The sequence below is a fragment of the Malaya genurostris genome, chromosome 2, assembly GCF_030247185.1.
Source record: "Malaya genurostris strain Urasoe2022 chromosome 2, Malgen_1.1, whole genome shotgun sequence".
Classification (NCBI taxonomy): domain Eukaryota; kingdom Metazoa; phylum Arthropoda; class Insecta; order Diptera; family Culicidae; genus Malaya; species Malaya genurostris.
Genome location: NC_080571.1, coordinates 87,734,575 through 87,747,416, shown reverse-complemented (window position 1 = coordinate 87,747,416; position 12,842 = coordinate 87,734,575). Strand labels below are relative to the sequence as shown.

Genomic DNA, 12,842 nt, shown 5'->3' with positions numbered 1-12,842 from the left:
TAAACGATGCTTCGGAGCATGCACCTGCCTTGAACTGACTGAGTTGCTGGAAGCTACCCAAAAACGTCACATCAACGTCAGAACACACCAACGAAGCATCCCAATCCAGAATAATCTCTTCATTGCTACAAGCTGAAAAACATGAAGATTCATCGAACGCAAAATGTGTCTAAAAGATGTATGTATGTATGTATGTATGTATGTGTGAAGCCACCATCAGTTCAAGGCATTACCAGTGGATGCAGGTAGACTTACAGTAGATCCGAATTTGATTATCAGATAACTTTCATATTACTGCTGTTAAGAAGGCCAAAATGGGTTTTGAGGACCCGGCGCCTTCCAGCAATAACATCCGGCCATATAATAAAAGAATTCGCTGTACCAGCTTAAACCTGCCTGATGGTTTGTTTGTTAGAAGGGTGCGTCTTACTCATTTCAGACCTTCTGGGGAAAACACACAGCTTTCCCCTGTGAATCGGGTTGACATTTCACTCCTTCATCCAGTCATTCACTTGTAAGATACCCTGATGCACTCCCATCCCTCTTCCCTTACAATGTACTTGAGCATAGTATTATATAATGTAACATAATACACTTAAATATAATTTCCGGCAGTATAATACAATAAAACACAATATAGTATAAAACGGTGCAAAATCGTATGGTACAGTGTATTATAGTCTACTATAATATTTTATGATGAATATAATAGTATCATAATGTTATGTGACATAATATAGTAAAATATACCATAATATATTATAATATAGTTTGGTCACTATACGACACTGAATATTACAAAATATTATTATGCATAAAATATAAAAATGTAATACATCACAATGCAATATAATACACTTATAATTGTGTATTAAAAAAATGTATTACAATACTATATAAAACAATACCAAACATTGTACCATAATATAGTATAATATAGTACAATGTAATATAATATAATACCACAAAATATGACGTAATATAATATGATACAATTTAATAATATATGTGTAAAGTGAAATGTTTAGTATGGAAATGAAAATGTAGCTGATAATGATAAAGATTATAATAATGGTAACAATAGTAATAATAATAATAATAATCATAAAAATAATACTTATAGAAACAATAGAAATACTATTAATAATATTATTAATAATATTAATAGTAATAAAAATAATAATAATAATAATAATAATATTAATAATAATAATAATAATAATAATACTAATAATAATAATAATAATAATAATACTTAAATACTACAAAATAATATAATATAACACAATATAGTATAATATATTTTAATTTAATATAATATAATACAATGTCATACAATATAATATATTATAAATCAATATATAAAATAACAGTTAATGTAGAGTGTCAGTTATGCTCTTCTATCTTCGCAATACTGCAGGAAGTAGAATATTTCTCTTCTAATAACAATAATAATATCCACATCTATAAAAATAATATATGTTATTATTATTGATGACAAATTAATAATAATAACAATAAATATAATAATGAAAATAATAATAAAAAACAACATAATTTAGTACAATGAATTATATAATAAATAATAGCATGAATAAAATGATATGTTGCGATATGCTATGATATTATATTACTTCAATTTATATGTCATTTCTCATCCTCTCATTCTGCCATCAACGCATTCCATCGACCAATTGTCACCACAGATACACGTGTAGGCATGAAACAGGAACCAGTGAGCACCAAGCTCACCTTGTGACGACCTTGATATTTAGTTAAAATTTACTTTAAAAATGATAACTTATAAGGAAAACAAATTTATATTTTGCGCAGAGGTACGTAGTACTACTCATAATAAAGCCTATAATATAATATAATTAAAAACAACATAATGCAATACAATATAACATAATATAATAGAATACAATATAATATAATAAAATATAATATAATATAATACAATATAATATGATATAATGCAATGCAGTATAATACTATACAACATAGTATATAATAACATAAAATAGTGTAAGACGATAATATGTGAAATAATATGCTATGATACAATATAACAGTTAATGTCGCAGTGTAAGTTACGCTCTTCTAATAATAATAATAATAATAATAATAATAATAATAATAATAAAAACAATAATAATAATAATAATAATAACAATAATAATAATAATAATAATAATAATAATAATAATAATAATAATACATGATGTAATAAACAACAGAATTATATGTTGTAATATACTATGATAAACACTGCACTTTAGGATGGGCTTCAACCTGCAAGCCGTTTCGCACCCTCTCATTCTGCTACTAACGCAGAAGGCGATAGCACCCAGTCGACGCCGTCCTATTGACCAAATGTCATCATAGACGCTCGGGGAGGCATGAGATAGGGACTTGTGAGGACTTAGTTATCTCACCATTTGACGACCACAAAATGTGTCTAAAAGATGCATGCCACAAACCAATGATGTATTCAAATTTCAATTCAATACTGTGTAGGTCCCACCCTCCCTATGTCCCCTTACTAACTGGGGAGTATGCCGCCCCGTAATACGGCATCCCTTTCTCTCTCCCTAACAACAAGACAATCGGCCACGTTAAGCTAAAGCAAATGAGCCTAATAAAAATTTTATTTGAAAAAAGAAACTGTCACTTGTTCTTACGGCCTTCTGGAAAATCAACCGAGATATACTAATGCTTAACCCAATTTTCCATACACTTTTCGTATGCCCTTCCTGGTACGGCTTTTAGTGAATTCTATTTTAACGATTCAGTCGACACAAAACGCTTACCACGAATAGGGAATTTAAATTTCGGGAACAGGAAAAAGTTACATGGCGCCAGATCTGGTTAATATGGTGCCTGAGTGATGACAGCGGTGCCCAAAAATCGTGTACAACAATAGTCGCGCGAGAAGGTGCATTGTCGTGGTGAAAAATCCAATTGTTGGCTTTCCACAGATCTGGTCTTTTATTACGGATTACGGACTCTCACAAACGCTGCATAACGCTGAGGTAATAACAGTTGGAGATGTCTAAGTCACTAGTAATCTCTCTTTCAGTTACACGACGATCTTCCAGCACAATTTTCTTGTTTTTGCCACGTTTTTTTTCGGTATTTGATGTTGATGGACTTTCAGAACGAGCTTCTTAGGGGAATGGGTATAGCGTGATGGGTAAGTCGATGCCTTTCATGCAGCCCGCCTGGGTTCGATTCCCAACCCCGCACATAGGGTCAGACAATTTTTCTGACCCGAAGAGACGAATGACTTTAAGGTTAAAACCTCTATAATCGAAACAAAAAAAACGAGCTTCTTTGAATGATTTAAACCATTCGTATGCCTGTGATCGAGACCCGTAAGTTTTCTGCGTCATTTTCAATGCTTAATCACATAAAATTTTGCTCAAAATAGAAAATTTCAAACAAACTTGTTGTTGTTTAGCTGAATTTTCCATAGTGAAAATCGCCAAATGCACTCTCATTCACAGCGGCCGTAAACAAACTAATTGACAGATTGCGTTCAAATTTCTATCATATCAGATGTACAACTTTGCTTCCGCCGTTTTCCGATAGGTGGCTGTACCGGCTGAGGCTGGTCAAAATACATAGATGATAATGCCTTTAAAGTGAGTGTGTACAGTGCCTAACGAATTGTCATCGCCGTTTCAGTGACAGTTGTTCTTGTTTTCGTATTATTCACGCTCGAAAATGCCTGATTATATACCCAATTCTCGCCATTTGCGGGAAGTTTTACTTTTCTGTTACAATTCGCAAAAAAATGCAGCTGAAGCGCATCGAATGCTCTCAGAAACTTACGGTGATGCTGCTCTGAGTAAAAGAACATGTCGGGAGTGATTTCAACGTTTTAAAAATGGTGATTTCGATGTTGAAGACATACATGGTGGTGGAAGAGAAGAAACCTTCAAAGATGAACAACTAGAAGCATTGCTTGATGAAGAGCTTTTAAAACCGAGTGAAACCATCACAGGAGCTCGCTACCGAACGCAACTGATGTGCCTTAGTCGCGCGCTAAAAGAAAAGCGACCACAATATCAAGAGCGATATAACAAAGTCATCCTCCAACACGACAATGCTCGGCCTCACATCGCAAAAGTGGTCAAAAAGTACCTGGAAACGCTGAAATGGGAAGTCTTGCCCCACTCGCCGTATTCCCCAGATGTCGCCCCTTCTGACTTTCAATTGTTCCGTTCGATGGCACACGGCCTGACAGATCAACATTTTCAATCCTTCGAAGAGTTGGAAAAATGCATTGCTTCATGGATAGCGTCAAAAGAGGACTCCTTTGTTTTCGAGCCGGGATCCGAAAATTGCCGGAAAGATGGGAGAAAGTTGTCGCTAGCTATGGACAATACTTTGAATAATACATCTGTAAGCACTTTTTCGCAATAAAGCGTTTAATTTTGAAAAAAAAAAAACGGCGGAAGCAAAGTTATATGTCAAAGAAACAATCAACATAACGAAAACAAAATTAAAGAGGTCTATGACTTAAGAGGTAGTTAACAAATAGCAGCAAATAGCAATGTGTTTATTTCTTGTTACTGTAGATGCGCCTTGCTGTACATTGATTGCTGTAGCTAGTTGGTTCACAAGTTGCCGTTGCTGAACGGTTGTCTTTGTATTTGTTTGAAGATGTCCTTTTCGCAGTTTCAGTGTAAGGTTTACCGTAGTGCGTAGGTTGTTCACAAAACTTACGTGTAATCAGCTTTACAAGAATACCTTCCGCCCTGGCCACAAATTACATAAGATGGGGTACATTGCCTTATGCATTCACATACGTAACACTCGCACGCCATTCCGGAACCAGGGAAAAATTACGCAATACTTCCTTTCGATGGAAAGATCTTCTCTGTACTGTATGTACACGCACTTCCAATCACCACGTACACAGGGATTTTGTATTTAGCATTGTCATACTCGACACTGTGCATCTCGATGTTAACCGAAGCGAATGCAATTGCATCTCGTTCACGTTTGAATATAAAGGACATATAGTTAGAAGCCTTGTTGAATTCAATCTCACTTACGTCATTAACGTCAAGATGCATGCGTTCTTTTAGCGATATATCACTTTCATTTGTTGCTGGTCTAATTTTGCAGCGCTTGAAATCACTACAAATTGAATTTGGTCTTAAAGGCCAAATTTCAGGCTTTTGTAAATCGTTTTTGTTTTTACACTGTTTTCGTTTCTGTCGTCTCGACCGTAAGCAGTATTGGACTGTGTCGGATGAAATGCAAATACGAACTGTAAAATCGTTTTTATAATGATAGCAAGATTTTATAGAATAACCAAATTATGAATTTCAAATGAAACTTGCCACCCGGGGCAAGTTGTTACTCTAAATGAAAAATCTGTATTTACCTGTATTCACTATAAAACCGACATTTTAAAATGAAAATGTGCTGAGGTAATGTTTTTCCAACATTTTATGGTTTTATAATGAGAAATTGAATGAGCGTTCAATATTTATATCTCACTATACAACGACGAAACGAAATGTTTTCAAATTTCCAACAAACAGAATCAATGAAACATAGTTTCATTTTCAAATACTTTCAAAATGTTGACTTGGTGAGTTGATGTGGGATCTCAGTGCTCAACTTCAAATACTAACACCATTTTAAGATATTCAATATCAATTTGTTATTCGTCCATTTATTACGAAACATTTATCTTGTCACTACTACCAAAAGCGGCCTTCACACGCGGCAATACTATTGTCAATACAAGGATAATACTATTGATCGTGTAGTGGAAAATTAATCGGATTGGTGAAAATATTATCAAAATATCAAAACTGTTCATCAATCCAACAACACTTTCTCTCCAGATTCGAAACTGCGTGCAATGAACTCTTTTCTCAAGATTTCAATATTCAGTACAATATTAAAAGCTCCAAACGCTAGATTTTTTCGAAAAATGCGAACACAAATTACCAATCCAGTTGGATTGACGGTATTGACAATACTTTGAATTGACAATAATATTGTATAATAAGTGGCCTCTATGGCCCCCTCAATCGACAAAAAATAATTTGTTCTTTCCAATTTTTTTGTGAAATCTGTATAAATCTGTATTAAGTTTAGGAAATTTGGACAAAATCTGTATTCTGTATGAAATCTGTATGCGCATGTAAAAATCTGTATAATACAGATAAATCTGTATAAATGGCATCTCTGACTAATAGCCATTTCGCCGAGTCTATCAATTGTATTAATATTTCAGACTAACAGACATGACACTATGAGTAAATTATTCTAACAATAAGTTTTCGTGGGTCACTAGTGTCACCTACATTGAACTGCGCGAACTATTTACCATCGTTTGTCAAGATCAGCTGGTTGCAGGGATGATCAGCTGGTTGCAGGGATGCTTGGTTTGCGTTTCCAGCATCAAGGAGCGATATCTGTGTGAATCTGTTTAATGTGAGGCGGCTTGCAATTTTTAAACTCAAACGACGAACCGCTGATGAACTTTCAAACTGTAAACAAATCACCGACGGCTGTCAAAAAAAGTTCATTCTGATCATTTTGTGAGGTTATGTCATGTTCGTGTAAAAACTAATTACATTTGTTACCGTCACTGTTAGATTTTTTATCGTGACGTCACGAATGAACAAGCATTCATCCTTGACAGTTCAGCGGTACTGTTTACAAACAAGCTTAAACAAAAATCGAAGAACAATCATCTTTACACTTTGCAACTAGTCACTTTTATTTAATAAATCTTCAAAATAAGCCGTATCCAATTGTAAACAAATGTTAATATTCTTTTTAGGCGATATGGACCGTAAATGGTCTCATCCAATTTGTCAACAGACAAACAAAAAAATCTGTTCATCCGATTGTGTTCATCCGATTGAGGTTAGCAGTGACGGTAAAAAACCTAGATACCCTCAATCGGATGAACACATTTTGACAGTTCAGCGGTACAGTTTGTAAATAGACTTTTTTGTTTGTCTGTTGACAAACGGATGAGACCGTTCACGGTCGCTATCGCCTAAATAGAGTTTCAAAACATTTGTCATCGATTCGATACGGTTCGTTTCAGAGATTTATTAAATAAAAGTGACTAGTTGTGAAGTGTAAAGATGATTGTAAGAGATATCACGCGTTTTTGTAGAACGTCCAATAAGCCACCTGTCAACTTTCACTTTCGAAAGAAATTGCAAGCGAGCTATGAAAGATAGAGTATTAAATTTAACACCAGACGAAAGAGAAAACTTGTCTCTGCCGTTTACTATTATCACTTACTCTCAGCGAGTGCCGAGTCATTCGAAATTACTATTCAAAGTGAATGTTGCTGGATGGCTTATACGCCGTTTTTTTTAAAAAAAAGGCGTGATATGTTCCTCGATTTTGTTAAAGATTATTTATAAACAGTACCGCTGAACTGTCAAGAATGAATTGTTGTTCATTTGTGACGTCACGATAAAAAATCTAATTGCGCAATGAATAATAACATCAGCAACAACTTTGAAATGAGCGAAGATGTGATGAATACTGTACGATTCAGACGGTCCGTCTCCTTCCGTCACCGTCACGGGAACGTCAGTCAAAGTTAGTTCAATACTTCCTTTACCGGAACGTTCACACGTTCCGGCCGTCAAGAATTCCGTGACGGTGACGTTGTGTGTGAATGACTCCATAAGAATGCATTCAACTAATTTGTGAAAGTGAACAGGACTGGAACTAGATATCTTCTCTCATTGACGAAGAACTTTACCATTCAGTGTGTCAAGTTTGACTCTTGACTTTGATCGGTTTGATTAGTAATTTTAAGAATAGATTTGGGAAATTATCTGGGATCGACAGTTGTTGATGGAATTGATCTTGGCTCTGCTTATCCGCAGTCTCGTTAGTACATCGTAACAGATGTTTGTAGCGATGAACTGGTCCGGCGGGAAGGGCCAGGTGAATTACTATATGATACTGGAAAAGATATCGGGTTCGATTCCTGAGGTGATCAAGGATCTTGCCGGGTTGGAAATTTTCTTGATTCATCCTGGATAGCAATCCGAAATATTTGAATGTTCTTTTGTTGTCAGTCATTCTTTTTATGAAGAATCTATACCTGTTAAACTAACCAGTCGTTTTTTTTTTGCTTTTGTTTACTGGTTAAGATATGTGTTAAAGAATTAATTATTATCTAGATAACTTGTTCTGCACACACCTTTGTAGGGGTATGAGGTGGAACCATCATCAACATCATCATCATCAATTTTGACGGTGACGGTGACGGAGGTTGACTGTGAAGGAAGGTGCCGGACCGTCTGAATCGTACTTAATCCAACATCCTTTCGTTGGACGACAGCGACTCCAACTGCATGGATCCCTAAGTTAGGGACCCTAACGATAGAACCATGAATCTGAATGAAAATTTAAAGCAAATCTAAAATTGGGCAATTAAATCTGAATTCGTGAAAATTAAATCTGAATTGGTGGTTCCCACCAATACTTCACAATCATGTAGCTTCCAAAGACTACAATTTAGAGTATGCATGTGAAAGAACTACAAGAACAAGGGACAGCATGTTCACGTAGGACTACAAAATGATTGTCAAAATCACTATTAATTTTTGTTTTGAATATTTAGGCAGACATCTTCATTTGTGTTTCACATACGTTTATTTATATCCATGTGGAATATACTATCGAAAATAATTCGATGAGAATTTTGGATGTTCTGAAAAGGACCGCTTAGTTTGTTGGTGTTGGTAATGAGAGACAAATGACCAAGGTCATCCAAAATTCTTTTCAAATGCGAAAAATCAACAGATTTCGGCTGAAAATCTTTTTCTCTTGTGTGAGGTGAACGGAGCTCAAAAAAAATGCACAGAATGTCCACTTGCTGATACTGCAGCCTGTTCACCGGCGTTAACGAGCCCGTTAAAGAGGTTGTGTGAAGCGGCTCTGTTTGAAAAACAACATTTATCATACGAAATGCAAAGTAAATTTTTGTACACTTTGTCTAAAGAATGAACTTCTTAAAGGTCGTATACAATCAATCTTCCTACTGGACGACTTTAGTGCCATGTTGCGAAACTCCGATTGGACGACTATGCGACCATCCACAAAAGAAAAAAAAATATCCGGCAGGCGATCTGAGTTAGTTTCTATGATACTTGTCACCTCAAAAGCACGAGAATGGATGCCCCAGAAGTGTCTTTCTCTAAAGTCGCACACTTGAGTCGATTTTTGTTTCGTATTTACCATATTATATAAATTCTGTATAAAATGTTTAAAACGACGTATGTAACAATAAGAGATTCTCTTTGTTTACTTTCTCTTTTGATTATTACGGCACTCTTAGCAATCCTTCTCTCCAATTATTCACCGATAATAATAACTAAAGCTATCATCTTTTAATCTGCTCTGGAAAAATTGCCGAAAAAATTAGGAATATTTCGCAATAATCGAAAGAGAAAGTAAACAAAGAGAAATCTCATTGTTACATGCGTCGTTTTGAACATTTTATACAGAATTAATATTTCTGACTTCATAGAATGCCGAGAAACAAACCTGCCTGTTTGAGCAAGACGAAATATTTATCTCTATATAACTGCTAGTGATAAGGAAACTTAATGTAGATGGTGTGTGATATTCTTACATTAACGAAACCAAACAAACGCGATTAACTAACCGAAATACACTAATTTATAAGTTAATTTGGCTGAAAACAGGAGTACTTGACTTTGGTAATATGAAGACTAGAAAAAGTATTTATCAAATTGAAGTAGTAATAATTACCTATTTGTAACTTAAAATTTACTGTCAAACTCGATTTTCAGTTGGATAATTATCGTTCCTACTTTGCAACATTTTTTTTTTGAGCAAACAAGAAAAGTTGTAAACAATCGCTTGTTTATTCATATGGCGGGATCGATTATGGCAGCCTATTTAAATATTTGTTTGCATTTGTTCTGCAACATTGAGTAAGGCAAATAGATGCATAAAGCAGTCCCTAGTACTTTTTTTTTGGAAACGACCAAACACTAGTAGGTAAATTTTTGATTGCGAGTAACAGTCGTTAATGTTAACCGTTCCTAATATATTTGATTTGAGCATCTGATAAATCGTAGGTATATGTAAACCGTCTATGGATGTATGAAAAATAACTATGAATGAAGATATGAGTTTATTGCACATCTAATCGAATGAGAGAATCATACCTAGTTCAATATTTAGTATGCAAATTTTAAAATGTGGTAATCGAATACAACGTTAAACGTTATCATTGCTTGTATAGAGAATATCGTCTGAGATAATAGCTAACACTATCACTAACTCTGCTTGAATAGTTTCAAACTACTTCATTCGTATGTTCTGTAAGTTATTTTTGGTTAAAATTATTTCTACTACAATCCGTTAAACTCGAATGTCCACTATGTTATGCTTGTTCTTTGATTAGTTGTTTAAAATGTAATTGTAGACATTATTTGAACTTCGACCGTTGTATTTCTAAGACTCTTTGTTTAAATTTAATTTCATTCAGTAAAGTACGATGTTGGTAATAACTCTTGCATACAATATTTACTAAAAACGTTCTCTAAGTCCACGGAAGGAAATTACTGAAAAGAACGGTCCCAATAATGGAGTAGCCTAGAAAGTAGCACAGAATAAACCTTTGTTTCCAATTCATTGCTCTGAAGTCGAGCATTTCACTCAACTCCACGTAATTTTCGAAGTGAGTGCACGGTTCAGTACCGTCCTGGACCTGTTTGGACAGTTTTCGTATAACCTGCCGTCGGATGAATGCTTTGTCGCCGGTGAAATAGTCGGCGGCAAACCAGTAAAGCAACGGACTCGACGAGGCTATCATACGCGTCATAACTTGCACATGCACAAACAGAGCGCTAAACAATGTTAAAAACATTCCGTGGGCTATGAAAACGAACGCTAATCGGTCGTAGTTTTTCATGTTCTTTAACAGTTTCTTGTTTACCTGAAATAAACCCAGTCGGGCACAAAAGTCCCAGTTGTCGTTTGCGTATTTGTAAGAGTTACTGATTATCAGATAGATTGCTGGTAAGGCGAGAAGAAAATTTGGTAACTGTTTCAGTTCGTAATAGTTCATAAATCCTACATTCCAATAGTGGCTTTGTACGTACGAGTAAGATAAAGGCAAATAGTTAGAGCACCAAGGCGACGATTCGTTTGTTTTGTTCCCAGCCAGCACCAGGCTGTGAGTAACGGCATAGTCTTTTACATGTGCTGGGAAAGTGAACTTTTGCTCGAAGCAAAATAGGTAATAGTTGTAGACTTGAGCGATACCGTAGTGAAAGATGATGATCATAACAACAGAGAACAGCTTAGATACTATACAAATGATGTCGTGAAAAGACTTCTGCGACATAATGCGGCGAATACTGAAGTACAGTAGAAACCCAATGTTCAGCATACCTGAAACAAAACGAAAACAACAACCGATGAAAACCTGTCACTTCCCAGAGCGATAAACTTCGAAACTTACCGTTCGATCTGCACAGCAGACTCAAACTCAACGGCACAGTAATAAGTACTGAGTTGATATCGTCAATGCATTGCACCATCACCGTGAACGACAACCACGAGTAGAGACTTTCGGTGTAGGGTGCCGTGAAGAAAATCGATGCAGGATTGAAACAAAACAGTATCACCGCTAGTTCACTTTTCTTCTTATTACCCAACACCATATTGCTCAGTTTGTATAGAGCTTTCGCAGCGAGTACAAAAAATATTACATTTAAAACTACCGCCAGCGCTAGCGAAAGCTCACGATATGTTACTACTGACGAGGTTCCTCCGAACGCCATCGTCAACATTTTGACAACAAACGGAAACAACGGAAGGAATGCCAATGTGTTTTCATACGTATACCCATACTCTGCGATGTGCAAAAAATACTGTGCATCCCATCGATGCAAACCTCCAAATAGCACACTCACCAGCCCATCAAATTTAGCTGGTGATAATTCCGGATCTCGGGGCGCAATAAAAACGCCAGCCTCGTGATCCGGAACAAGGATGTTCGAAATTATTTGCACTAATATCACAAATAATCGACTAAGTAAAGCAAGAAAAATGATTGATATATAAAATGTTTGCTTGGGTAATGAACTGGCCGCATCGGTTGGAGCTTGCGACGAAACAGGTTGGCTATGTTCATGGTGGCAATGCGTATGGCTTATACACTGACGATCCTTAGAATGAGTTGGTGTGGACTGGCCGGAACTTTTGGTCATTTTCATCGGTTTCTTTTGCACCACTTTTAATTGAGAACGAAACCGGTGACAAACAACTCATGCGTTCACTGTTGGATCCTAAAACGGAAAGAATAGTTTACATATTAAAAGTAAAGAATTTCAGTTAAAATTTAAAAAGATTACGTACTTCACAACAACGTTTTAAGATCCAACAAGTGAAAATAGAATTTGAGGAAAATGAAAATGCAGTAAAAAATAAGAGATCAAATAAACAGGACAACATCAACAATGTCTCCAAAATTTATCCTAATTATTGATTTGTCTTCTTTAATCAGATTGGGGAAAATATCTAAAGAAAAATTTGATGGTTTACTGATTATTGATCCAATTAGATAAAAACTCAAATAAATTGTACCAGTATGAAAGAAATAGAATTAATTTAAATTTCAAAATGTTCCATTAACTAATTAGGCACATACCTTTTATTCTGTAATGTGCGTCAATTTCCTATTGCCTATTGAACTGCTAGATAGACAAATGTATACGGTCACAAATTGCCTGTATGTTTCATTTTAAATTGATTTAGCACGATGAAATTTGTACAAATTCAAAGTGAAA

The 12,842-nt window shown here is 35.3% G+C and overlaps 2 protein-coding genes across 2 annotated transcripts in view; both read right to left on the bottom strand.

Moving 5' to 3' along the window:
- LOC131428000 (probable ATP-dependent RNA helicase DHX34) overlaps positions 1 to 12,831 on the bottom strand; it is a 24,139-nt gene extending 11,308 nt beyond the window's left edge. The window contains exon 1 of the mRNA XM_058591637.1: positions 12,704 to 12,831. The gene's annotated coding sequence lies outside the window, so the exon portion shown is untranslated. The remainder of the gene's footprint in view (positions 1 to 12,703) is intronic.
- On the bottom strand, positions 9,696 to 12,842 carry LOC131428002 (GPI mannosyltransferase 2). Its single transcript, XM_058591638.1, has 3 exons — positions 12,704 to 12,842; positions 11,513 to 12,341; positions 9,696 to 11,442 (listed from the first exon to the last, which is right to left on the bottom strand). Exons 2-3 carry the CDS (start codon positions 12,267 to 12,269, stop codon positions 10,589 to 10,591), a joined length of 1,611 nt encoding a protein of 536 aa, XP_058447621.1. The 5' UTR covers positions 12,270 to 12,341; positions 12,704 to 12,842; the 3' UTR covers positions 9,696 to 10,588.

Coding starts and splice junctions, on each gene's coding strand:
- LOC131428002 (XM_058591638.1), bottom strand. CDS start 12,269: ATGAAAATGACCAAAAGTTCCGGCCAGTCCACACCAACTCATTCTAAG. Junction 11,443..11,512: donor TCTGCTGTGCAGATCGAACG/GTAAGTTTCGAA, acceptor GTTTTGTTTCAG/GTATGCTGAACATTGGGTTT.